The sequence below is a fragment of the Sciurus carolinensis genome, unplaced genomic scaffold (genome assembly GCF_902686445.1).
Source record: "Sciurus carolinensis unplaced genomic scaffold, mSciCar1.2, whole genome shotgun sequence".
Taxonomy (NCBI): Eukaryota; Metazoa; Chordata; class Mammalia; order Rodentia; family Sciuridae; genus Sciurus; species Sciurus carolinensis.
In genome coordinates this window covers 1,806,716-1,830,871 of record NW_025920137.1, presented here as the reverse complement: position 1 = coordinate 1,830,871, position 24,156 = coordinate 1,806,716, and the positions used below count along the sequence as shown (strand labels likewise).

General features: G+C 37.7%; 1 protein-coding gene across 1 annotated transcript in view; it reads right to left on the bottom strand.

Moving 5' to 3' along the window:
* Positions 1–13,181: 13,181 nt before the first annotated feature.
* The window catches only part of LOC124974208 (lambda-crystallin homolog), a 34,147-nt gene continuing 23,172 nt past the window's right edge, over positions 13,182–24,156 (bottom strand). Inside the window, exons 3-4 of the mRNA XM_047537651.1 lie at positions 14,852–14,978; positions 13,182–13,238 (exon numbers count right to left, since the gene is read on the bottom strand). Coding sequence (XP_047393607.1) covers positions 13,218–13,238; positions 14,852–14,978 — 148 coding nt within the window. The 3' untranslated portion in view covers positions 13,182–13,217. The remainder of the gene's footprint in view (positions 13,239–14,851; positions 14,979–24,156) is intronic.

Below are 24,156 nucleotides of genomic sequence, written 5' to 3'. Positions count from 1 at the left end.
ACAATGAGGAAACTGAAGCCCAGATCCATCAGATTGCAGCTGGGTGGGCACGGACCAGTCTGGGCCTGGCAAGCCTGTAGAAAGCCAAAAACTGGGGGGATTTCCCCAGAAGAAGCACAGGTTGGAGAAACTGGAGAGACCTTGGCTCTCTCCAGCCCAGAGAGTTCTGAAGTGCATAGGGATGGAATGGACTGGCTACAATGAGTGGAAAGACTGAAAGGGTGTGAGGGCATCTTGCTCTTGGCTCACCCAGCCAACCAGTAGGTCACCCACTGGACAGGAGCTACCATCAAACTTCAGACAATCCCACCTATCGGCAGAGAAGGAAAGCTGAGAAAATTTTTGAAAGCCAATGGAAATGACTGTTCAATTTTCCATTGAGACTTTTCTTCCCTCCCCTCACATCATTATCATCTTTGAATCCAAATATTTTTCATGCATCAATTAATTGAGGAGTGGGGTGTCTGAATAGTATATTACAGTTTGGTTGTGTATTCTTATATTTTTACTTTTTTGATTAAACCTGTATTTTTTTTCTCTCACTTATCTGTCCCCCTGGATTCTCTTTCTCACTTCTCTCACACTAACAGCCATACACTATTAACTCCTCCTTCACTCTTACTATAAATTTTTACTTCTATCATTTCTCCTTCTCCCTCATAAACATTACATCCTACACTACTTCTGTTCCCTCTCTGTCCATCATTTGAAATGGTAAACCCTTTTAGCAAACTTACTACTTATATGGTAGACATAATTGAACATTTCATTTCTGTCTATTTTGAGAAAACTGTAATGCCTTAATAGAAGGCATTTGGTTTAAGGTGGTGTATTGTTTGCACTGGGTGCTGTTAATATTGGTCTTCCCCTTAAAGGTGAGGTACAGGAAGCCTTCAGAGTTAGAACCTATACTGCCTCAGTTCCATGCTGCTAGATGGAAAGACACATGAGCAATATGAAAAACCAAGGGAAGAAGGAACCTCAAACAAACCAAGATGTTCCAACAACAGAATCCATAGACAATGCAGTAGAAGAAATCTCAGAGAAGGAGTTTAGAAGGTATACAGTTAATCTGATCTTCAAAATAAAGGATGGTATCAGAGAGAAAATATAGGAAGTGAAAAGTTACTTCATTAAAGAGGCAGTATAAAAAGGAATCCAGCAGAAATCCTCAAAATGAAGGAAACAATAAACCAAATTAAAAATTTAATGGAAAAGACCACCAACAGGCTAGGCACTTGGAAGACAAAACCTCAGGCAATGAAGACAAAATATTTACTCTTGAAAATAAAGTCAACTCTCCAGAGAAGATGGTAAGAAACTATGAACAGGGGCCAAGTTTGTGGCTCAGTTGTAGAATACTTGGTTAGCATGTGTGAGGCACTGGGTTCTATCCTCAGAACCACATATAAAGAGATAAATGTTCATCAACAACAAATAAAAATATTTTTTTAAAAAAGAGTGAAATGGAAAATCAACTACAAGAGGTTTATGGGACCCCAAATATACAATATTACAGCAGACATACACAAAGGTGCATTATAATGAGACTGACTTACATACAGAATAAGAATAGAATTTTAAAGGCTTCAAGAGAAAAAAAAAATGAAATTAAGTATAGGGGAAACCAATTCAGATCTCAGATGATTTCTCAACCCAGACCCTCATGCCAGGAGGTCCTGGAATAATATATATCAAGCTCTGAAAGAAAATGGATGCCAACCAAGAATTTTAAATCCAGCAAAACTAACCTTCAGATTTGAAGATGAAATAAAAACCTTCCACGATAAACAAAAGTTAAAAGAATTCACAATGGGAAAGCCTACACTACAGAACATTCTCAGCAAAATATTCCATGAGGAGAAAATGAAAAAGAAACAATGAAAACCAGCAAAGGGATGAACTACACTAAAGGAAAAGTCAATCAAAGGAGAAACTAAGTCAAGTTAAAAACTAAAAAAAAAAAGACAAAATGGGAATACAAATCATATCCCAATAATAACCCTAAATGTTAATGGCCTAACTCATCAATCAAAAGACATATACTGGCAGATGAACTTTTTAAAAAAGACCCATAATATGCTACCTTCAAGAGACTCACCTCCTAGGAAAAGACAGACTGAAGGTGAAAGGTTGGGAAAAAACATATCACTCATATGGGCTGTGTTAATAAGCAAGAGTTTCCATCCTCATATCAGATAAAGTGGACTTTAAGTCAAAGTGTTAGTCAGAAGGGATAAAGAAGGACTTTTCATACTGCTTAAGGGAATCATACATCAACAAGACAGAACAATCATAAATATATATGCCCCAAACAATGGAGCATCTACATACATCAAACTCTTCTCAATTTCAAAAATCAAATAGACCACAACACAATAATACTGGGTGACTTTAACACAACTCTCTCACCACTGGACACATCTTCTGAACAAAAACTAAACAAGGAAACTACAGAACTAAATAATACAATCAATAATTTAGGCTTACAGACATATAGAGTATTCCAACCATCATCAAGCAAATACACTTTCTTCTCAGCAGCACATAGATCATTTTCTAAAATAGACTATATGTTATGCCACAAAGCAACTCTTAGCAAATATAAAAAATATAAATACTACCCAGCATTCTATCAGATCATAATGGAATGAAATTAGAAATCAACAATAAAATTAAAAATAGAAGTTATATAAACACCTGGAGGAACACCATGAAGGCAGTGTTAAAAGGAAAGTTCACTGCATTGAACTCATTCATTAAAAGAATAAAAGTCAACAAATAAATGATTTAATATTACATCTCAAAGCCCTAGAAAAAGAAGAACAAATCAACACCAAAAGCAGAAGACAGGAAATAATTAAAATCAGAGCTGAAATCAATGAAATGGAAACAAAAGAAACAATTCAAAAAATTGACAAAACAAAAAGTTTGGTTCTTTGAAAAAATAAATAAAATTAATAAACTCTTAGCTATGCTAATGAAGAGAGAGAAAACTCAAATTACCAAAATTCATGATGAAAAAGAAAATATCAAGTTAGACACTACTGAAATACAGAAGATAATTAGAAACTATTTTGAAAATTTATTCTCTAATAAAATAGAAAATCTCAAAGACATTGACAAGTTTCTAGAGACATATGATCCACCCAAACTGAATCAGGAGGACACAAACAATTTAAGCAGATCAATTCCAAGCAATGAAATAGAAGATGCCATCAAAATCCTACCAACCAAGAAAAGCCCTGCACCAGACAAATTCTCAGCTGAGTTCTACGAGACCTTCAGAGAAGAATTAACACCAATATTCCTCAAATTATTCCATTAAATAGAGAAGGAGGGAACCCTCCCAAACTCATCCTATGAGTCTAGTATTACCCTGATACCAAAACCAGACAAGGACACATCAAGGAAAGAAAACTTTAGACCAATATCCCTGAGAACATAGATGTAAAAATTCTCAATAAAATTCTGGCAACTCACATTAAAAAGTATATATAAAGATAGTGCGTCATGATCAAGTGGGGTTCATCCTGGGGATGCCAGGTTGGTTTAAAATACAGAAATCAATAAACTTAAAGCCAAGAATCATACGATCATCTCAACAGATGCCAAAAAATTTTTGACAAATTTTAACACCTCTTCATGTTCAAAACACTAGAAAAATTAGGGATAGGAGGAATACACCTCAACGTTGTAAAAACTATCTATGCTAAGCCCAAGGCCAACATCATTCTAAATGGTAAAAAATTGAAAGCATTCCCTCTAAAAAACTGGAATAAGACAAGGATGCCCTCTTTCACCACTTCTATTCAACATCATCCTTGAAACTTTAGCCAGAGCAATTGAAATTTAGTCAGACAAAAGAAATTAAAGGGATACAAATAGGAAAAGAAGAATTCAAGCTATCACTATTTGCCGAAGACATGATTCTACATTTAGAAGATCTAAAAAATTCCACCAGAAAACTTCTAGAACTCATAAATGAATTCAGCATAGTAGCAGGTTATAAAATCAATACCCATAAATCAAATGCATTTCTACACATCAGTGATGAATCCACTTCAAGAGAAATTAGGAAAACTACCCCATTCAGAATAGCCTCAAAAACAAAAATAAAATAAAATACTTAGGAATCAATCTAACAAAAGAGGTGAAAGACCACTACAAAGAAAACTACAGAAAACTAAAGAAAGAAATTAAAGAAGACCTTAGGAGATGGAAAGATTTCCCATGCTCTTGGATAGGCAGAATTAATATTGTCAAAATGGCCATACTACCAAAAGCATTATACAGATTTAATGCAATTCCTATTAAAATTCCAATGACATTCTTCATAGAACTAGAAAAAGCAATCATGAAATTCATTTAGAAAAATAAGAGACTCAGAATAGCCACAGCAATCCTTAGCAAGAAGAGTGAAGCAGGAGGCATTACATTACCAGAACTTAAACTACACTACAGAGCCATTGTAACAAAAATGGCATGATATTGGCACCAAAATAGACAAATAGATAAATGGTACAGAATTGAAGACACAGAGACAAACCCACATAAATACAGTTATCTCATATTAGACAAAGGCACCAAAAACATACATTGAAGAAAAGATAGTGTCTTCAACAAATGGTATTAGGAAAACTAGAAATTCATATATAGTAAAATGAAATTAAACCCCTATCTCTCACCCTGCACAAAAATCAATGAGAAATAGATCAAAAACTTAGGCACTAGAACAGAGATCCTGTGCCTAATAGAAAAAAAAGTAGGTCCAAATCTTCATCATGTCAACTTAGGACCTGATTTTCTGAACAAGATTTCTAAAGCACAAGAAGTAAAATTAAGAATCAATAAATGGGGGACTGGGGTTGTGGCTCAGTGGTGGAGTGCTTGCCTAGCATGTGTGAGGCACTGTGTGAGGCATTGGGTTCGACTCTCAGCAAGCACCGCATATAAATAAATGAATAAAATAAAGGTCCATCAACATCTTAAAAAAAAAAAAGAATCAATAAATGGGATGGATTCAAACTAAAAAACTTCTTCTCAGCAAAGGAAACAAACGATAACTTGAAGAAAAAGACTACAGAATGGGAGAAAATCTTTACTACACACTCCTAAGACAGAGCACTAATCTCCAGGATATATAAAAACTCAAAAATTTAACACCAAAAAACAAATAACCCAACCAATAAATGGGCTAAGGAACTGAACAGACACACCACAGAAGAAATACAATCAATCAAAAAACATACAAAAAAAAGTCATCGTCTCTAGCAATAAGAGAAATGCAAATCAAAACTACTCTAAAATTTCATCTCACTCCAATCAGAATGGCAATTATCAAGGATACAAGCAACAATAAGTGTTGGTGTGGATGTGGGGGAAAAGGTACACTCATACATTGCTAGTGGGATTGCAAATTGGCACAACCACTATGGAAAGCAGTATGGAGATTCCTCAGAAAACTTGGAATGGAACCACCATTTGACCCAACTATCCCACTCTTTGAACTATCTCAAAGGACTTAAAATCACACCAATGTTTATGGCAGCTCAATTCACAATAGCTAAACTATGGAACCAACCTAGGTACTCTTCAATTCATGAATGGATAAAGAAACTGTGGTATGTAAGCACAATGGACTATTACTCAGCCTTAAAGAAGAATGAAATTATGGCATTTCTTGGCAAATGGATGAAGCTGGAGAATATCATGCTAAGCGAAATAAGCCAAACCCAAAAAAACCAAATGCAGAATGTTTTCTCTGATTAGGAGAAGCTGATCTATAAGGGGTGGTGGGGAATGAAGAATGAAGGAACTTTGGATTGAGCAGAGGGGAGTGAGAGGAGGGGAGTGGAGGGTGTGAGGGTGGGAGGGAAATGGAATGAGACAGACATTACCCTATGTACATGTATGACTATACTACCAGTGTACTCTGCACCATGTACAACCAGAGGAATGAGAAATTGTGTTCCCTTTGTGCACAAGGTGTCAAAATACATTCTACTATCATGTTTAACTAATTAGAACAAATTAAAAATAAAATAATAAAATATAAATATAAAAAATAATCCTCAACAGATATTAGCAAATCAAATCCAGAAAACATAAAAAGGATAATATATCATGACAAAGTGAGGTATGTAAGGTGGTTCAATATTCTAAAATAAGCCAATAAAATTTACCTTATGCATGAGGCCCTGACTTTAATCCTCTCGCCCATACCATAAAAATTAAAAAAGATAATGATTACCATAACAAATTTGTTTCTTTAATCAAAGAAAATTCACAGTCATCTTAGAAAACGAAGAAAAGGCACTTAAGTTCCACATCCATTCATGACACCAACTCTCAAAAAAGTAAAAATTTAGGGCTGGGATTATAGCTCAGTTGGTAGAGTGCTTGCCTTGCAAGCACAAGGCCCTGGGTTCAATCCCTAGCACTGCAAAAAAAAAAAAAAAAAAAACTTAAAAAAGTAGGAATTTAAAGAGTTACTTCCTCAACCTGATAAACATAATTTTCCAAAAAATTTTAATAACTCTTATATCATAATTAATAGTAAAAGAACACTTTCCCTCAGAATGAGAAACAAGACATGGTTATTGGATCTTATACTCCTATACAACATCATACTCGATAGCCTAGCAGGTACAATAAGTTAAATATAAATAAAATTCATGTCCTTGTAGAGGAAAACATAAAACTCATAAACACATAAGTATCCATACAGAAAATCCCTGAACTCTTTAAAAAATTACTAGAACTAATCAGTTAGTTAACAGGATGACAGAATTTGTGTTCAATATACTAAATTTAATTATATTTCTATGTACTAATAATGAACAACTGGAAATTGAAAATAATTGCTATAAATGGGACACAATCTAACAGTTCTTCAACTGGTAAATGGACAGATGCTGTGGTATAGCTACACAAATATCAAATACCAAAATCCACAGATGATCTCGTTTCTCATATAAAATAGTATTTACATAGAACTTATGTAATTTCATATGCTTTAAATCATCTCTAGATTGTTCATAATGCATCTAATGCAATGGAAATAGTTACTATTCTATACTGTTTAGGGAATAACCACAGGGGGAAAAATCTGTACTTGTTCAGTACAGATGTAATTTTTTTCTAAATATTTTTGACTTGGATCCACAGATGCAGCACACACAAGTGCCAAGGGACATATGCATTTGTCAAACACACATGGCATTAAACACAAAACACATGCATTTTATTATACATAAATTATACCATGCGGATGCTAATTCACAATGGGGGACTAGGGAAGAACAGAGTTACTTTATATTAGGTAGAAGGTAGTGAAGGGAGGGGAAGGGAAGGGGGGCGGGAAGGATAGTAGAGTGAAACAGACATTATTACCTCTTTACATGTATGACTGCATGACTGATGTGATCCTACAATATGTATTAGTCAGAAAAATGAGAAATTACACTCCATTTATGTATGGTCTATCAAAATGTATAAATGCATTCTACTGTCATGTACAACAAATTAAAAAAAGAAAATACACATGCACATACACACATATACGCACACGCACACACACAAACAGAAAAAGTGAAATGCCAGTCTCTATGCCCACAACTGTATGTTCTCAGCACTAGCCATTCCATAACCTGAACCACCCCCTCTCTCACCCCTGCCTCATCCTTGCCAAAGGTTTATTGTGACCCTCAATGACTAAGACCAAATGAATGTCCACTAAGCTTCTACTCTTTAAAGGATACACATTTCAAAAATGGTGCCATTTATGAACACAGTTTCTTGTGATTCCTGACAGTGTCTGAAAGCCCTGATCAGAATGATTAGCATTTTCCAAATTGTAAAGGTGAAGTTTAGATGCAAATTCTGGTCATATGCATAGACAATATAATTTTTATTTCTAGATTGCTGCTGTTGTCCTCATTTTGTGGCAGGAAACTCCATGTAAACTCCATAACTGAATAAGCCATTCCCATGGTTCCTACCAGTTGCTGTGATCTCAAGTCTTGAGTTCCAGAGATTAGATAATACCTCCATTTCACAGCTAATGGGCCTTAATGCTCTTTAAGAGTCAATGCTTTTAGATAGACTTTTGAGAATAAAGTTATTTTGCCATCACAGTAGATTTTCTTGCCAGGCAAGATTTGATTTCAAAATTGTGCTAACGTTCTAGAAATTCAAGTTTCTTTCTTGCAATGCTCCCACATTTCACCAGAGTGTTAGGAAACCTTATGACCCATGCTCCTGCCCTCTGAGGTTTAGTTAGAAGAAAATCTCCTGGGGAGAATTACACTCATGTTGCTGGAGCTTTAACCCACCAGGACTCAGCAAATCCTACAATGGGATTATTTTTAGTTGAAGAACTATGGCAAGCTATCTTGGCATTTGTGTGCATGCGTGTGTGTGTGTGTGTGTGTGTGTGTGTGTGTGTTTATCCTTACACTCTGCCACCTTCTACTTTTGAACGAGTTCCTAAAGTAACACTACTCTTTTTATAAGAAAATTTTCTCCAAGTAGCCTACAGGAATTTTTCTACACGGTGAATTTTTCCTTATACAAATCAGAAAAGGAGTTGTGAAAACTGATAAGAGGGTATAGTCCTAAGAAGTCTCTAGGAGGCTGAAATGGAGTTCAGTGACAGAGCACTTGCCTAGCACGTGTCAGGATTCAATCCTCGGTGTCTAAAAAAAAAAAAATGTCTATTGACACTAAGATTATGAAGTGCCATGGGGCCAGGTGAGCAGAAAGCCAAGGGTTTTTGGAACTTCAGCTTTAATGGAATTCTTACATGGAAGGTTCTTCAGGTTTGACATCAATGATAAAAATCATAATTTTTTTAAATTCAAAAATTATACTTCTTCTATCTGATATAGTCTTGAGTGAATCAGTTTTAAATCAAAGTCATGATTAAAAATTCTATTCATAATATAATCTCAAATATATTACAGAAAGAAAGAAGAAGAAACAGGAGAAATAGAAATACATAACCAAAATATTAAAATGTTATGGAGGGCTGGGCTATTGGCTCAGTGGTAGGGCGCTTGCCCAGCAAGTGTGAGGCACTGGGTTTGACTGTCAGCACCACATATAAATAAATGAATAAAATAAAGGTCTATTAACATCTAAAAGAATATTTTTAAAAAATTTGTGGAATAATGGACCTAAGCAAGATTTTTCTAAACTTCCTTTATAATACAGAGATGTTTGATTCTTTAAGAAATATCTCTAACATTTCTGAATTATTAATATACTTTTTAAAACATGGTATATCATATAGTTGCACTTGGGGGTTTTATTTGTCTGCTTGATAAACATAAGACAAGAAACAAGTATGAACTAGTTACAAAATTTGGATTATCAAATTATTCACATTTAGAAATTGTGTATACATGGGCTGGGGTTGTGGCTCAGTGGTAGAGTGCTTGCCTAGCATGTGTGAGGCACTGGGTTTAATTCTTAGCATTGCATATAAATAAATGAATAAAATAAAGGATCATAGACAACTAAAAATACATATAAAAATAAATTTTCAAAAAAGAAATTGTGCATACATATCCAAGAATCAGTCATCTAGTAAAAGTGAAATCTCCATTTTTTTTTTTTCAAGTCCATCTTTCCTTCTGATTAGCTTCATACTCTTACTGATACCTTCTTGGAGGATTCTAATCAGGATACAGATTGAAATTCAAATTTCTCTTTCAGGAAACAATTTAAATAGTGCTTCTATGTGTCATGCATTACTCTAACAACTTTAGAAATATTAACTCATTTCATCTAAGTAACTCCTCAGGTCAACATTCAAAGCATTCATTGGCATTCATCTTTATTTCCAGTCTTTTTCCTCCTCTCCACTGGTCCTGAATCTCAGCCTCACAGCCCTACTGAAGATGCCTGTATATACACAGGCATCTGTTCATGTCTTTCTGAGACATAACTCTCTGAAATTCACCTGTCAAAAGGCCAAGGCAAGCTCAAATCCCATCTTCTTAAACCTTCCCAATCTTGTAGGTCAGAACTATCCCGCTCCCCCATTCCTCTCTATGACACTAGGGAAACAATTTCTTTTCTATTTTATTTTTTTATTTCATTTCAGTCAGAGTCCTGTAAAATTGCCCAGGTTAGCCAGGTGTGGTGGTGCCTGCCTGTAATCCCAGCAACTCAGGAGGCTGAGGCAGGAAGATTGAAAGTTCAAGATCAGCCTCAGCAACTTAAGTGAGACCCTGTCTCAAAATAAAAATTAAAGAAAAGAACTAGGGCTGGGGCTGGGGCTGGAGCTTAGTGGTAAAGTGCCCTGAGGTTCAATTCCCAGTACTAAAAGTAAACAAACTTTTTCTTCTGTTCAATATAAAGCTCCAAACTTTTATTTTTGACTATTGACTTTGAAACATTTTGATCCCAACTTATAAAGTTGCCTTTTCCAGATGTCCTTGAATTTGTGATTCTCCTTCCTCAATCTCCTGAGTAGCTGGGATTACAGTAGGACAGGCATGCAACACCACACCCATCAAGAGGGAAGAATTTCTGAAGAATGCAATGTCTTACAGGAATTAAACTTAGTAGATTTTGCATCATCTTTCTCTGTTTTCCTCTCCTACTGCTTGGCTCAGTGTTCTGCATAGTAGAAGCTGCTCAACATGTAAACACATTCATCTGACATATAAAATAGAGACAGAACTTAGCTAAACAACAGTTTTTAGCACCTACTATGCATAAAACATCATATATTGCTCCATATAATTTGTTTATCAAAATTCTGTACAAAGGGCCAATTTCTAAAACAATTGCCATTTATTGAGCAATTTCTATATGCCAAGTACTGTGTTAAGCACTTTTTTTTTTAATAAAGTAGATATATCCTTCTCTAAAATTGTCCCTTTTGTGGTTGTTTTCTTGTTTGCTTTTGGTATTAGGGACTGAACCCCACGAAGCTTTACCACTGAACTACATTTCCACTACTTCTAAAATTTTTTTTTATTTTGAGGCAGAGTCTCACTAAGTTGCCCAGGCTGGTCTCAAACTTTTGACCCTCCTACCTCAACCTCTCAAGTCATTGGGATCACAGGCATGAGTCACTGTGCCTAGCTAAAATTATCCCTTCAAATAAGGACTCAGCTTATAGCCAAGTCATTATAATGTCCTCATATTATGGAGAATTCTTCATGTTTTGAAAAACAATAACTATTTAAGAAAGACACATTAGCCTGAAGTAATTCAATCATTCTATTTTCAGATGTTCATAGAAATCATCTGATAGACCATATTTCAAAAATGGAAAGGGAAAACAAAAATGTTTAACATAAGCCAGGCATGGAGAGACAGAGGCAGGAGGATTGCTTGAGCCCAGGAGTTTGAGATCTGCCTGGGAAACACATCAAGACCCATTAAAAAAAAAAAAAAAAAAAAACTGAACATAAATATGCTCATTATTCCTGGGCATAACTTCACTGCTAGTGCTGAAAAATTTGTGAATAAGCTTTATTAAACATTAAAAAAAAAACACAGCAAGTTATCATGTTGTAGAACCATAAGTATCTTACTACAGGGGGAAAAATACCTAAATGTTTGAGAATTAGTCACTGAAGCCAGAGGTAAATTTCCAATGCCAATACTACAGATGGATTTCAAAAACTCTTCCTATTGAAGGAAGATCTTCTCTAAGGAAGGAAAGATGATGTGCTCTGGGAAACTAGTTAGAGAAACTTAAGAAGCAACTCTGATGAAGATGAATGCACAGGAGTTAAAGATGCCAGACCAGAGTCTGAACTAAAAAATTTTGTGATATGAGAAATAAGAAATATTACAGGAATTTATTATATATTCATATTTCAGATCACATTCTATGACCATTAAATATGTATTTATAAAATGTCATTTCTATCATTTATATTATTATTGCAGTCATTCTCCCCCATCCATGGAGTCAACCAACCATAGATTGAAAATATTCAGAATAAAAAGTTGTGTTATCAGAGTCCTAGGTCACAGATGCCTGACTCCGGGGGTACCAACAAACCAGGTCCAGTCACTTGCCCCAGAAAAGAAACAAAAAGGATAATGGTGAACAGCAGGATAAGAACTTTAATCAATATGCCCATACTAAAAAGGCAAAGCAAGATCCAGCAACTCAGACCTGTCTTCAGGATGCTAACAGAAGCTTTAGTGTAAACAGAGAAAGAACTGGGGTAGGGCGTGAGAGATATGCACAGTGAAGCAGTCCTGGTCAAACTGTGGGTCGGCTGATCATTATTTCAGTTCTGGTTCTGCAAAGAAACTCCAGGGAAGTCCTGTAAGGACTGCTTGAGGGGGATAATTTCAACTTGTTGTTCAGGACATTTATCTATCAGACCTGTGATCCTAGAAGGGAGCAATTCAATTGCCATGCGATGGCTGTTCCTGCTTAGGGAATGGGAAGCAGTCTCATCATGGGGTGATTTCCTGGAAGCTGTAGGACAATGACTGGAGACTTCTAGTGTCATTCCAAGGATTTGAAACAGGAGTGCAAATCCTGCACAGAAGACTGCAAATCTTGCCTCAGTCTTGAAGGGGGATGAGATAGGTGAGGTAAATTAAGGGCTGATACTCTCATAGTACCAGTTTTTAGATGAATACTACTTAAATGATTAACATGCCTATATGCAGAGATGAGGAGGGACATGAACCAAAGTTTAAGGGTAATAAAGGAGACAGATACAAAATGAAGGCAGAGACTGCCGAGCTCTATTCTGCTTTCACTTACCCTTTCAGCCTTAACAGACACAGATAAAGAGTCACTGATTAAGCAAAGGCAGCCTCTCTAAGTCCCTGTTACAACTGCAACTGATTGAACATGTACAGGCTTTTTTCTTTGTCTTTATTCCCTAAACATTACAGTATAACAACTATGCACATAGCATTTAGATTATATTAGGCCTTATAAGTCATCTAGAGATAATTTAAAGTATACAAAAGGATGTGCATAGCTACTATGCATATACTATACTATGTTAAATAATAGATTTCAGCATTCACAGATTTTGGTATCAACAAGGGTCTTGGAACCTTTGGGAATACTAAGGGACAACTACATCAAATTAACCATAAAATGAATTTTTAAACATCTCATTGGGAAAATGGAACCTTGACTTCAAGGCAGTCACCTTAAGTATGAGCCCAGATGGCAATTCTCACCATGTTCCAGAAGCGTAGGTATCATCCTCATTTTACTGATGAGGAAGTAGAGTCTAAAAGTTAAAAAAAAAAAAAAAAAAAAAAAAAAAAAACTTGCCAAAGCCACTCCTATGCTAAGTGCAAATGTCACGACTGGCAGCAAGCCCACCTGGCCCATGTACGAACCACACGTGTCAAGACGGGAGGCACTCATCCTTGCCACTGTCAAGAGCAACAAGATCCTCCTGGTAGGCCCAATGTAAGAAGCATATGCTTTCCTTAAAAACTAAACCCAGGTGAAGACCAGGCTTTGGAAAGCTTCCATGTCTCCAGAAGCAAGTCCTCCTACACACCCACGACTTAAGTGAGTGTGGAAACAGGACATCTGAAAGCTCACCACAGGAGCCCTCTGATTCCCTGTAGACCCAATTTTCATACAACCTTCACCGTATCAAGAAAGAGACAAACATACTAACCCCCCATCCACACCTGACATGTTCCAAGCCACTCTGATGCCTGAAACCACAGCACCAAACCCAGTATATCCTATTTTATTCCTATATATACATACCTATGATAAAGTTTAAATTATAAACTAGGCACAGTAAGAGATTAATACCAACAACTAATAGAAAAAAAGAACAATTATAACATACTGTAATCAAAGTTATGTGTATGTGGGATATGTCTATCTCCTCTCTCTCCAAATATTTTTGGACTACTATTGACCACAGGTAACTGAAACTCCAGAAAGTAAACAGAGGATAAAGGCAGTCTGTTGTACACAAGAAAGAGAAAGGAAATGGAAAATGGTCCTCGCTTATGTTCTGTTTTGATACATATTTGTTAAAGGAATGGGAGAAACTTAAGAGCCACAAAGACCTAGAACCTCCACCTTCTGTATTTGATCTGAATCTCAGAGCAGCAGCTGATTATAAAACACAAGCTGCCTTTCTGGTTTGTTCCCAAATTCTCAGCTAGAATATCATCATAGGAACAACATGACATGTGCAAATCTCAGAACACAAAATACAGAAAAGGGATATTGGAATAATGACCCTTTGAGTTTTAGGCAAATTTACCTAAACCCTATAGCAGTAAGTATGATCTTTCAAAAGATAATGTTAGACCTCAGGTTCTTAAACAGGGGCAGGGACAGCCTGTGGGCACTTGAGGGATAGATTCCTGGAAAGGTCACCTCACCCCTGAGGCTGCCCCAGTTCTACCTAAAGGGACTGTTTTCTCTCTCCAGGCTTTCAGCTAAGGAAACAATTATTGCCTATGAGGATTATTATTATTTTTTTTTAAGTGAAGTTGTTGGAAAGGCTAAATGCAAATGAAAGATTTTCTGTAAGGGGATTTCTTTAAGGTTTGACTTCATTGTGCATGAAAAAAAGAATATGATCTGTCATTTAAAAAGCTGATAAAATAGTGTTAGCAGTTCAGAATATCTAATTGAGCTCAAAATTGTAGTATCTGTAAGGTTAACATTGTCATGCTACTTTGATGAGAATCAGTTTGGGGGAAATTTTGATGACCATGTTTGCTGTTACATAAAACAAAATTCTGATCTTGAAGTTACAAACATTCATGCCTCCCACCGCCTTTTATTTTGCTCTGTTCTTCCAGAGAGATTGGAAGATCTCCTGGGGCTCTACAGACCTGGGTGCCAGTGTCCTTCACTCACCTGAATGTGCATGGCGCCCTCTACTGCCTCTGTAATGTTGGAGCAACCACTGATGAGTGACGGCTGCTGTTCTGCACTTAGAGAACCTTTCAGAGAATCAGCCTGCTCCAGCCTCTTCAACTCCTTTCTGGAAAGAAGTAGAGAATGGTCACTGTGAGTAATCAAAATCAAATATGAAAATAAAGCTTAACATCACTAGTCATCATGGAATGCAAATCAGAATCACAATGAGATACCACCTCACCCATCAGGATGGCTACTATCAAAAAAGGAAGATAAGAAGTGCTGGTGAGGATGTGGAGAAACTGGACCCTAGTACACTGTTGGTGAGATTGTAAATGGAGTAGCTTCTATGGAGAACAGTCCAGAGATACTCAAAAAATTAAAAACAGAATCACCACATGATTCCGCAATTCCATTTCCAGGTATATATCCAAAAGAATTGAAAGCAGAATCTTAGAGATTTTTATACGCACATGTTCACTATTCACAATAGCCAAGACTTGAAAGTAACCTAAGAGTTCATTGACAGATTAATACAAATACAAGATGCTGTTATATACACAATGGAATATTATTCAGACTTAAAGAAGAAGGAAGTTCTGACACTTACTACAAGTGGATGGACCTGGATGACATTACACAAATGAGATGAAATAAGTCAGGCATGAAAAAGGACAAAAATGGCATGATCACACTTATTTAAGGTACGAAGAGCAACCAAATTCATGGAGACAAAAAGTGGATGGGCATACCCATACTGTTTAGAAGCATAACTGGGACTTCTACTTCCTAACTACAACTTAGTACCTCTTGACCAGTTTCTCCCCATCTCTCCTTCCCTCCTCCTCTCCCCAGCCTCTGGTAACCAACATTCTAGTGGCAACTTCTGAGGTTGACCTTTTAGATTCCACATATGAGTGGGATCATGTGGCATTTGTCTTCTTGTGATGTCCTACAACTAAAAGCCAGCTGTTGATGTCCTACAGCTAAAAGCCAGCAGGAGCACACCTGTACTGGGACACCAGGGAAGCCATGGGACATCCTGGAAGAGGGTGACAGAGAGAATTTATCACAGGATTCAGGCTTTGCCTGCAGGATTTGGAGGAAGTTAGGAAGTAGAACTCACTAGTTGAGATACTATCACAGGGCAATTGGAAGACTGGGCATCTCAATAAATCTTACCCAGATAGAAAGGAGACTAAGCTGAAGACAAAGCTGTAATGGTTTCAAGAGCAGTGGGCACTCATTTTAGTCAAGAAAGAGATGCTCAGTATTTTGCACAGTGAACCTGTTTTCACTTGTTCTTAGACAAATTTATGAAGCATTCTTATTTGTCTCATCCCATCATAGTTAAGAGTGACCTTGTCCGAGGATGATGCTCTGTGAGGTTACTTATGTCCAACATTTAAGAGGTAGGGCCCAGGCGGAGATCTTTAGTCAGTGGGAATATGCCCTCAAAGTGGATATTGGGAACCTAGCCCCTACCCCTCTCTTTTGCTGCCCACCTGCTCTCAGGTGAATGAGCTTCCCCCACCTTGTGCTCCCACCATGATGTACTGTGCTGCCTCAGGCCCAAAGCAAGAGGACCAATCAGCCATGGACTGAAACCTCTGAAAGGGAGTCAAAATAAACCTTTCCTCTTTACAAACTGATTGTCTCAGATACTTATTATATAACAATATTTATTATAAAAACAAGTAGTCCAATTTTAAAATGGACAAATGGGGCTGGGGGTAAAGCTCAGCGGGAGGGTACTTACCTGACAGGTGCAAGGCCCAGGTTCCAACCCCAGCACAAAAGCAAAAGCAAAACAAATAAAACAAAATAAATAAAAATGGGCAAATGACCTGAATAGACATTTCTCAAAATAACAAATACAAATGGCCAGCAACTATGTGAAAAAATGTACAATATCATTAGCTCTGCATGCCTTTTAAAAGCCTCAAAGATATACATTTACCCAATATTCTTATGCATTTTGAAGTGGAAAGAACTTTCAAGAACTTACTTTGCCATATTGACAGATACAGAACTCTGGACTATCACTTTAAAGTCCAAGATTCCTAGAAGCTGTGCATATTTTACATTCACAAGAAAAGGAGAATGTTCACCTTCATTTTAATGATGATAACTTATACAGTGTGACTATGATGTATACTATACAAATTAATTTATCACAGTTATTAACTAATTATATCATGGTTCTTGTTCATGTGTACAGAGAAGGAATCATTACTTACTTTTAGGGATATCAATGCTAAGTTCTACTCTTTTGAAGCCCAATTTTGCTATTTGAAAAAAAAAGAATACAAGTAATACCTGAATCCACCTGAATCTAGTCAACTTAGACTTTAAACTAACTAGAAATACTATTAATATAGCAAAACAAAAAATGCTTCTTTTTTATTTTATTTTTTTAGTCCTGCCCATTCATTTTGGTGCCCAGATCAAATCTCCAGGATGGTACAGAGATTCCCAAGAGCTAGAAATGTTAAAAGTATGACTGCAGTTGACACCAGTCTTCTGCCTTTTTCTCTTAAGTCACCATTAATTAATAATTAATAAGAACAACTTTTTCCTTATGCATCCTACTGAGCCACACTCTCTCTCTCACTAAAAAGGAAAGAAAGAAAGAAAGAAAGAAAGAAAGAAAGAAAGAAAGAAAGAAAGAAAGAAAGAAGAAAGAAAGAAAGAAACTCTGGTGAGATTTGCTTACAAAGCTAACTAGCATAATCTATTAGATTAACATCTGAATTTTAAGGTACCAAATGTACTAAGAAATATTATAAGGAGAATGGAGAGAGGAGAGTCCACATGCATTTCCTCCCTCATTAATGCTGCTAACCCTCTGGTCCAAACCATCTTGTACTTAGGCTATGGAGTTCCCATTTTCTCTTTGAGGTGCACCACTATACCTGGCAAACCCACTGTGTCCTTTCAGGAATTCATTATTAACAGGCCTGCCATGCTGGTTCCCTTATGCGCTTCCACAGACTGGGCCCAAGATGGCAGCTGTCCCAAAATCGAATTCTACAGTCTGACCAGACATCTGGCAACTGGGCACGTGGCAATGTAGGGAGACCCACCCTGTGGTCACTGGCAATAGAGATCCAACCAGTACTGAAGTCACCACAAAGATGGACAGGAATTTAGAAAATGACCTGCTCATGAAACAGCCACCCTTAGAACCATAGCACGTTACCAGAGCCACCGTCTGACTATCACAGCTCAGGTGTCCCCTGAACGGTGTCCCACTTCTGCCATACAGATGTAGCTGCAGAGATAGCTTCCTCCCTTCCTCTCTTCCTCTTGGAGTCTCACAATCAATCCTCATGGAGATAGAAAACCAGAGTACCTCTATCCATAGTATGGTTACACATATACCACAAGCTCCTGGGGAATAAAGGTCAGGGTTTACATTTCTTTTAGCAATCTCAGTGTCAGTTTATAATGAATTCCCAAGGCAAGTATTTTGCCTCACACCTACTCCCTAAGGTATGAGAATCCAAGGAAGCTGGAAGATTTCTTTAGGGAGAAAGAGACAGAAGTGGAGCAGTAGGTAAGATTAAGGAAAATGGAAATGGGTCTATTTGGTCTCCAGTCACAGAAATCCTAGAACACCAAGGGCAAATAGCAGAATGAGAAAAAGACAAGGCCAAGTGTCTCTTCCACATGGGATAACTGTATTGTGTTATCTGCTTTGACAATGTTGGTGCTGCTGTTCCCATATAACATGGTGGGAGAGCATGTGAATGCTAAACATCACATTAGATATTTTTGAAGTTTGGGAAAAAGGGCAGAATATCGAAGTTTCTAAAAACAAGTAGCCCCTGACCTCCTTTGTTTGACAGCACCATAACTTTTTAATATCTTCAATGTCTTCCACCAAAGACTATCTACAGTTTGTCCAGGGCTTAATCCCATCAAATTGATTCACACCTGTTACCTGCCCAGCATGCTCAGCCTTCAGAACCTGAAATGCTCTTGGTAAGGCAGCTAAACTGAAGTATGCTATAGAAAGTCAATGTCTCCACCCAGCCCCACTAGGAAGGCTGTGGGTCTGACTGTGGCAGCAATCCTGCCCTCCTGCCTTCTCTCCTTTTTCTCTTTGGCACCCAGAAGTCCCCTTCTTCCAGGATGGTGGTCACATAGGCATTTGGAGGGCAGGGAAGATTGGAGGACAGGTCTTCTTAAGCCTCAAGGCAATCAGTTTACCAAAGTTTACACAGAATCATCAAGCACCAGCCAAGTTCATAAAAGTGATACTTTGGTTTCTTGTGTATCATTGTTTGACACCTCACAGGGAGAACAGTTTGGATGCAGTTAGTCCCCTAAAGATTCTTGTGCTAGAAGCTTGATCCCCAGTGTGAGGGGCATTGAGGATGTGCGAGACCTAAGAGGCAGGCCTGTTGGAAGGCGCCTGGTCAACTAGCACCTTGTGAAGGGATTACTGCTGATCTGGGGAAATGAGAAAGGTCTCACAGGAGTGGATTAGTTCTTGTGAGGGCAGGTTCTTATAAAAGAGAAAGCCTGGCCCTTCCCCTGTTTTGTTTTGTTGAGATTTTGTTTGTTTGTTTTAAGGGTGTGGTTTATTTTCTGTTTGTTGTTTTTGCTTCCTGTCTACCATATGATACACATCGAAGTGCTCCCACCATGTGATATCATCATCACTTCTGACACGCTGAAGGCCCTCACCAAAGTCTAAGCTGATGGGGCTGCCCAATTGGACTTTCAGCCTCTAAAACTGTGAGCTAAATAAACCTCTTTTTTTTATAGAAGTACCCCATCTCATGTATTTTGTTATAGCAACACAAAATGGACTAAGACAAAGACAATGATGAGATAGGATTCACACCATTGAACCTATATCCTTCATAGTCCTAACTATGTATGGGTGTCCACATACAAGGAAGTAACAGGGTCATGTCAGCAGCATGCATCATTTTGCTTAGCAAAATTCACTTATAATCCTACCATCTAGAGAAAATCAAAGTGTTCTGACTTCTCCCTCAGGTGTTTTTTGTTTTGTTTTGTTTTTCTTTGCTTTTTGGTTTTGGTTTGTATGTTTTGCAATTCTGGGGACAGAACCCAAGGCCTCACACATGCTAAGAGGACACTACACTAAGATACATCCCTATCCCTGCTCAAGTTTCTAGATATACAATTAGCATATATGACTTTAACCAATCAGATAAAGCAAAGCTATTTCTGTTTTGGGAAGAAAAATAAATAAGAGAAATGAAGCAATCATTTGAACTGTCCTAATGACAGCCAAGTGAAAGCAGGATCTGTGAACAGACAGATAAATCAGGGTAACTGACCTGGCTAAACCCACAGTCCATTGCTGTGAACTCAGATTACTCCTGAACTTTTCAGTCTAGATGGTTTCATCAACCGCCCCCTATACCCTACTTCTCAATAATTAAACTAGCTAGTGACAGGCTCTTGCCCAAGAATGGGTATTCCTCTCCATTCACTTTTGTTTTCGTTACTGTCTCTCAATAAAATTGAAAAAAAAATTCTCCATGAATGTCTTCTACAGTTTTCTTATATTTATGCCTAGATTGCTTATGTGTTGATAATTATAAATTTTTTATTGTTTTCTAACTATATGTTGCCAACATATAGACCCTGACTTATCTGTGTGTTCACAGATCCTGCTCCCATTTGGCTGTCATTAGGACTGTTCAAATGATTGTTTCATTTCCTTTATTTTTCTTCCCCTTGATGTGTTTTCATCATCCTTGGGATTTTACCTGCAAAGTCCACATTCATATTGTGCCTTTTCAGTACATTCATGATCAGTTTGGCTGGAACTATTCAACTTTTCCAGAATTCTCACAGTATGTTCATTATTATTCATCTAACCTATTTCCCCTAACCTGACCTATTTCCCCTAACTGTAAATATTTTAGGGATAATAAATATTTTAGTTTTTGTGGGTCATACAGTCTTGGCCACAGCTACTTATTGTGGACTGAGAGCAGCCATAGACAATCTGCAAATAAACAGGTATGAGTGTGTTTCAATAAACAAACAAGCATGACTGTTTCAATAAAACTTTATTTGTGGCATGTTCCTTTCAGGCAGTTATTGAGACCAAAAGCTCTACATCATTCTCCTACAAAAGTGGAACTCCTCTGTCAGTAGGATGGCTATGAAAAGACAAAAGCAAAAGCCTTTAGATCCTAGGATCAGGGGTAGTTTCTAGCCTCATGATCTCAGTCAGGTTCAATATATCAATTACCTACTGTTCATTGTTATAATCCTTGGGGTTAATAATTCTATCTGGGCTCAATCATGTAGCTGCTATCAGTTGGAGGTTGGTTGGAAGCTAATGGTCTAGGTTGACTTTACTCATCTATCAAGCAGTTGGTACTGGTTAGTGCTGGCAGGCAGCTGGGCTGACATCTCTACCCAGCTAGACTGAGCTTACAGAATGGGGATGGGAGGAAGGGTTCTCAATAGGAAGTGGGATGTCTCAATACATAGGATATTTTCAGTTCCCTGATGAGTCACATTGGCTAATGTTCCCTTGGTCAGTGCAAGCCCATGGCCAGGTCTGGAGTTGGAGGTAAGAGAAAAAAAGTTACATTGCAAGGGGGACAGCAGACAGGGAGGGGATCAATTTGTGGCCATTTTGTGATCACTATTCCAGTTATTCTAACCCAAGGTATGTGGGAAAAATAAAAGTAAGTTTCAAATCATGAGAACAGAACAGACTAATCCAGAAGAATTCAGACAGATTCAAACAGAGTTCAAAATAAAGTTTTTCAGGACAGAAAAAAGAGTGACAAGTTAAAAACAAAAGATTCAGGCACTGGCAATGCCTGAGTTAATGAACAATTTCAGTTACTTAAGTGCAGAGCACAGGGCAGCTACCTTGTTTCAGAGATCATTCTGGTCATATATTAACTCCCTCACTTAAAAAGCTGAGTCATTTTTAAATACCACAGCTGCCATCTAGAGATACTGAAGAGATGACAGGAGAGAAACTGAGATAGAAGAGTAGAGGTACCCCAAAACAGTGATTTCAGATGGGGACTCAAGCCAGATAAGGCAGCTTGTTCATCCCTGGAGTGGGGGTGGTTGGTCACTAAGAGTTCACACAGCCTCTGCCAGGGTGTCCTGGTCCCTTGAGGGCTATATGGCCCATCTGCTACATGGAAATGAGACCATCTCCAAACCATAAGAAGTAAAACACTCCAGATCTGTCATATTAGGACTTTGTTTACTTGATTTTTGTTTTTCTTCCTAAAATGTTTCTTTTACCCTCTGAAATTCTTTCTTGAGACCTAATAGGTGCCAAGCACTGGGCACACAATGGAGAGCAAAGAAAACTAGTGAAGCATCTGCTAATACGGTTTTCCATAGTCAAGACACCCTTCTGGTGTGAGATGTAAACATGCCAAGTTTTAAGTTTCTCATTGTGCAACCCTGTTAGAGGAAGATTAGTCTTAGATGACAGCTTCTTAATTTTTTTAATTCACTGAGCTCCCTTGGCATGGTATGAGTTGTGATAATACCTTCTCTATTCTTCTAGCATCTTAACATTTTAAAAAATCAATTTCCCTGTGTTAAATTCATTTTTATAAGTTCAGAATTGAGGTGTACCATTTCTATTTAAGAAGATTCATTTTTAAAAATTTTTATTTTATTTTATTTATTTATATGTGGTGCTGAGAATCAAACCCAGTTCCTCACACATGCTAGGCAAGCACTCTACCACTGAGCTACAACCCCACCCAAGAAGATTCATTTTTAATAGGTCTAACATCCACAGGATTTTCTAGAAGTAGTGAAATTTCAACTACATGATATTCTCTGCTATTAAATATTAAGAAAAATCAGAATACAGGAAGTAAACCAAACCACAAGGGTGGTTTGGAAAAAAAATTCTACAAAAAATGTAGCCAAAAGAATTACCTTGGGTTGGGGATATAGCTCAGTTGGTAGAGTGCTTGCTTCACATGCACAAGGCCCTGGGTTCAATCCCCAGCACCGCAAAAAAAAAAAAAAAAAAAAAAAGAATTACCTTTTGAAACTCTATAAAATGTTCCCTTGCCTCAGTAAAAACAATTATTGGTGGGCTGGTACCTACTATGTTCCAGGCTCTGGCAACCAGAAATGTGCACATTGTTTATTTTTGCATTCATAATAGCTAGTACATGAATCTTATGACATCCAATAGTGAAGGGCACTGAGAATAGAATGTACAGGCTCTGTCCTAATGGTACCCACCACCTAGAGTAGTGGATAAAGACCACAAAGCAGTGTGTCAGGGAAGACGTTCATTGGCCACAAACTTTTTTTTTCAGTCAGTTCCACCCCTGAGGATACATCATTTATACAGTCTTCCCCCCTTATCTGAAGATCAGCTTTCTGTGGTTTCAGTTACCCAGAGTCAACAGTGATCCAAATATTAATTGTCAGGGTACCCGGGACTCCCAGCCTTGGGCACGGTCAAGATGGCGCCTGGCGCTGAGCCAAAAGCGGTTGGCTATACAGTATTAGCTAGTTAACAATGTGATTAGTGCATGCCTCTCTCGTGTGCCTATTCTATACCTACAGCTGTTCGCCGTTTACCTCGTGTACTCTCCCTTGATTGGTTGAAGTGTATATAAGCTTGGTAACTTCCTGGGAGGGGGGGGAGAAGCGAGGAAGAAGAGTGCGAAGCAGGCGTGAGCCGAGCAGGAGAAGCGGAGCGGCCGAAGCAGGCGTGAGCCGAGCGGGAGAAGCGGAGCGACCGGAGCAGGTGAGTGTTAAGCAGAGGGAAAGAGAGCGAGAGAAAGAAAAGAGAGAAAGGGATAGAAAAGAGGGAAAGAAAGGAAGACTGTGCACAATAAACTTCCAAAGCTTCAGACGTTTGTCATGTCTCTCTCTGCGGGCAGAGGGAACGCGATAATTAATATTCATCTTCACTCCTTCAAGAAAGACTACATTCACCCAATTTTTATTACAATATATTGTTATACTTATTCTATTTCGCTAATAGTTATTGTTAATCTCTTACTGAGACTAATTTACAAATTAAACTTTAACATGTGGGAAAAACAGTATATACAGGATTCAGTATCCTGTATCAGGCATCCATTGGGGGTCTTGGGATATACCCCCACAAATAAGAGGGGGACTACTGTTACTGCTTTGGAAAAGGATGAAGTTGTTCACCTTACATTCTTTTTGCCCAACATGTGGTCAGGGGCATTCTAACCTTCAGTTCTTAAACATCCAACAACCACAAGCAATATAATGTGGCAACTAGCTCACCGTCATTGTTAACCAGTAGGATGAGAGTTTGC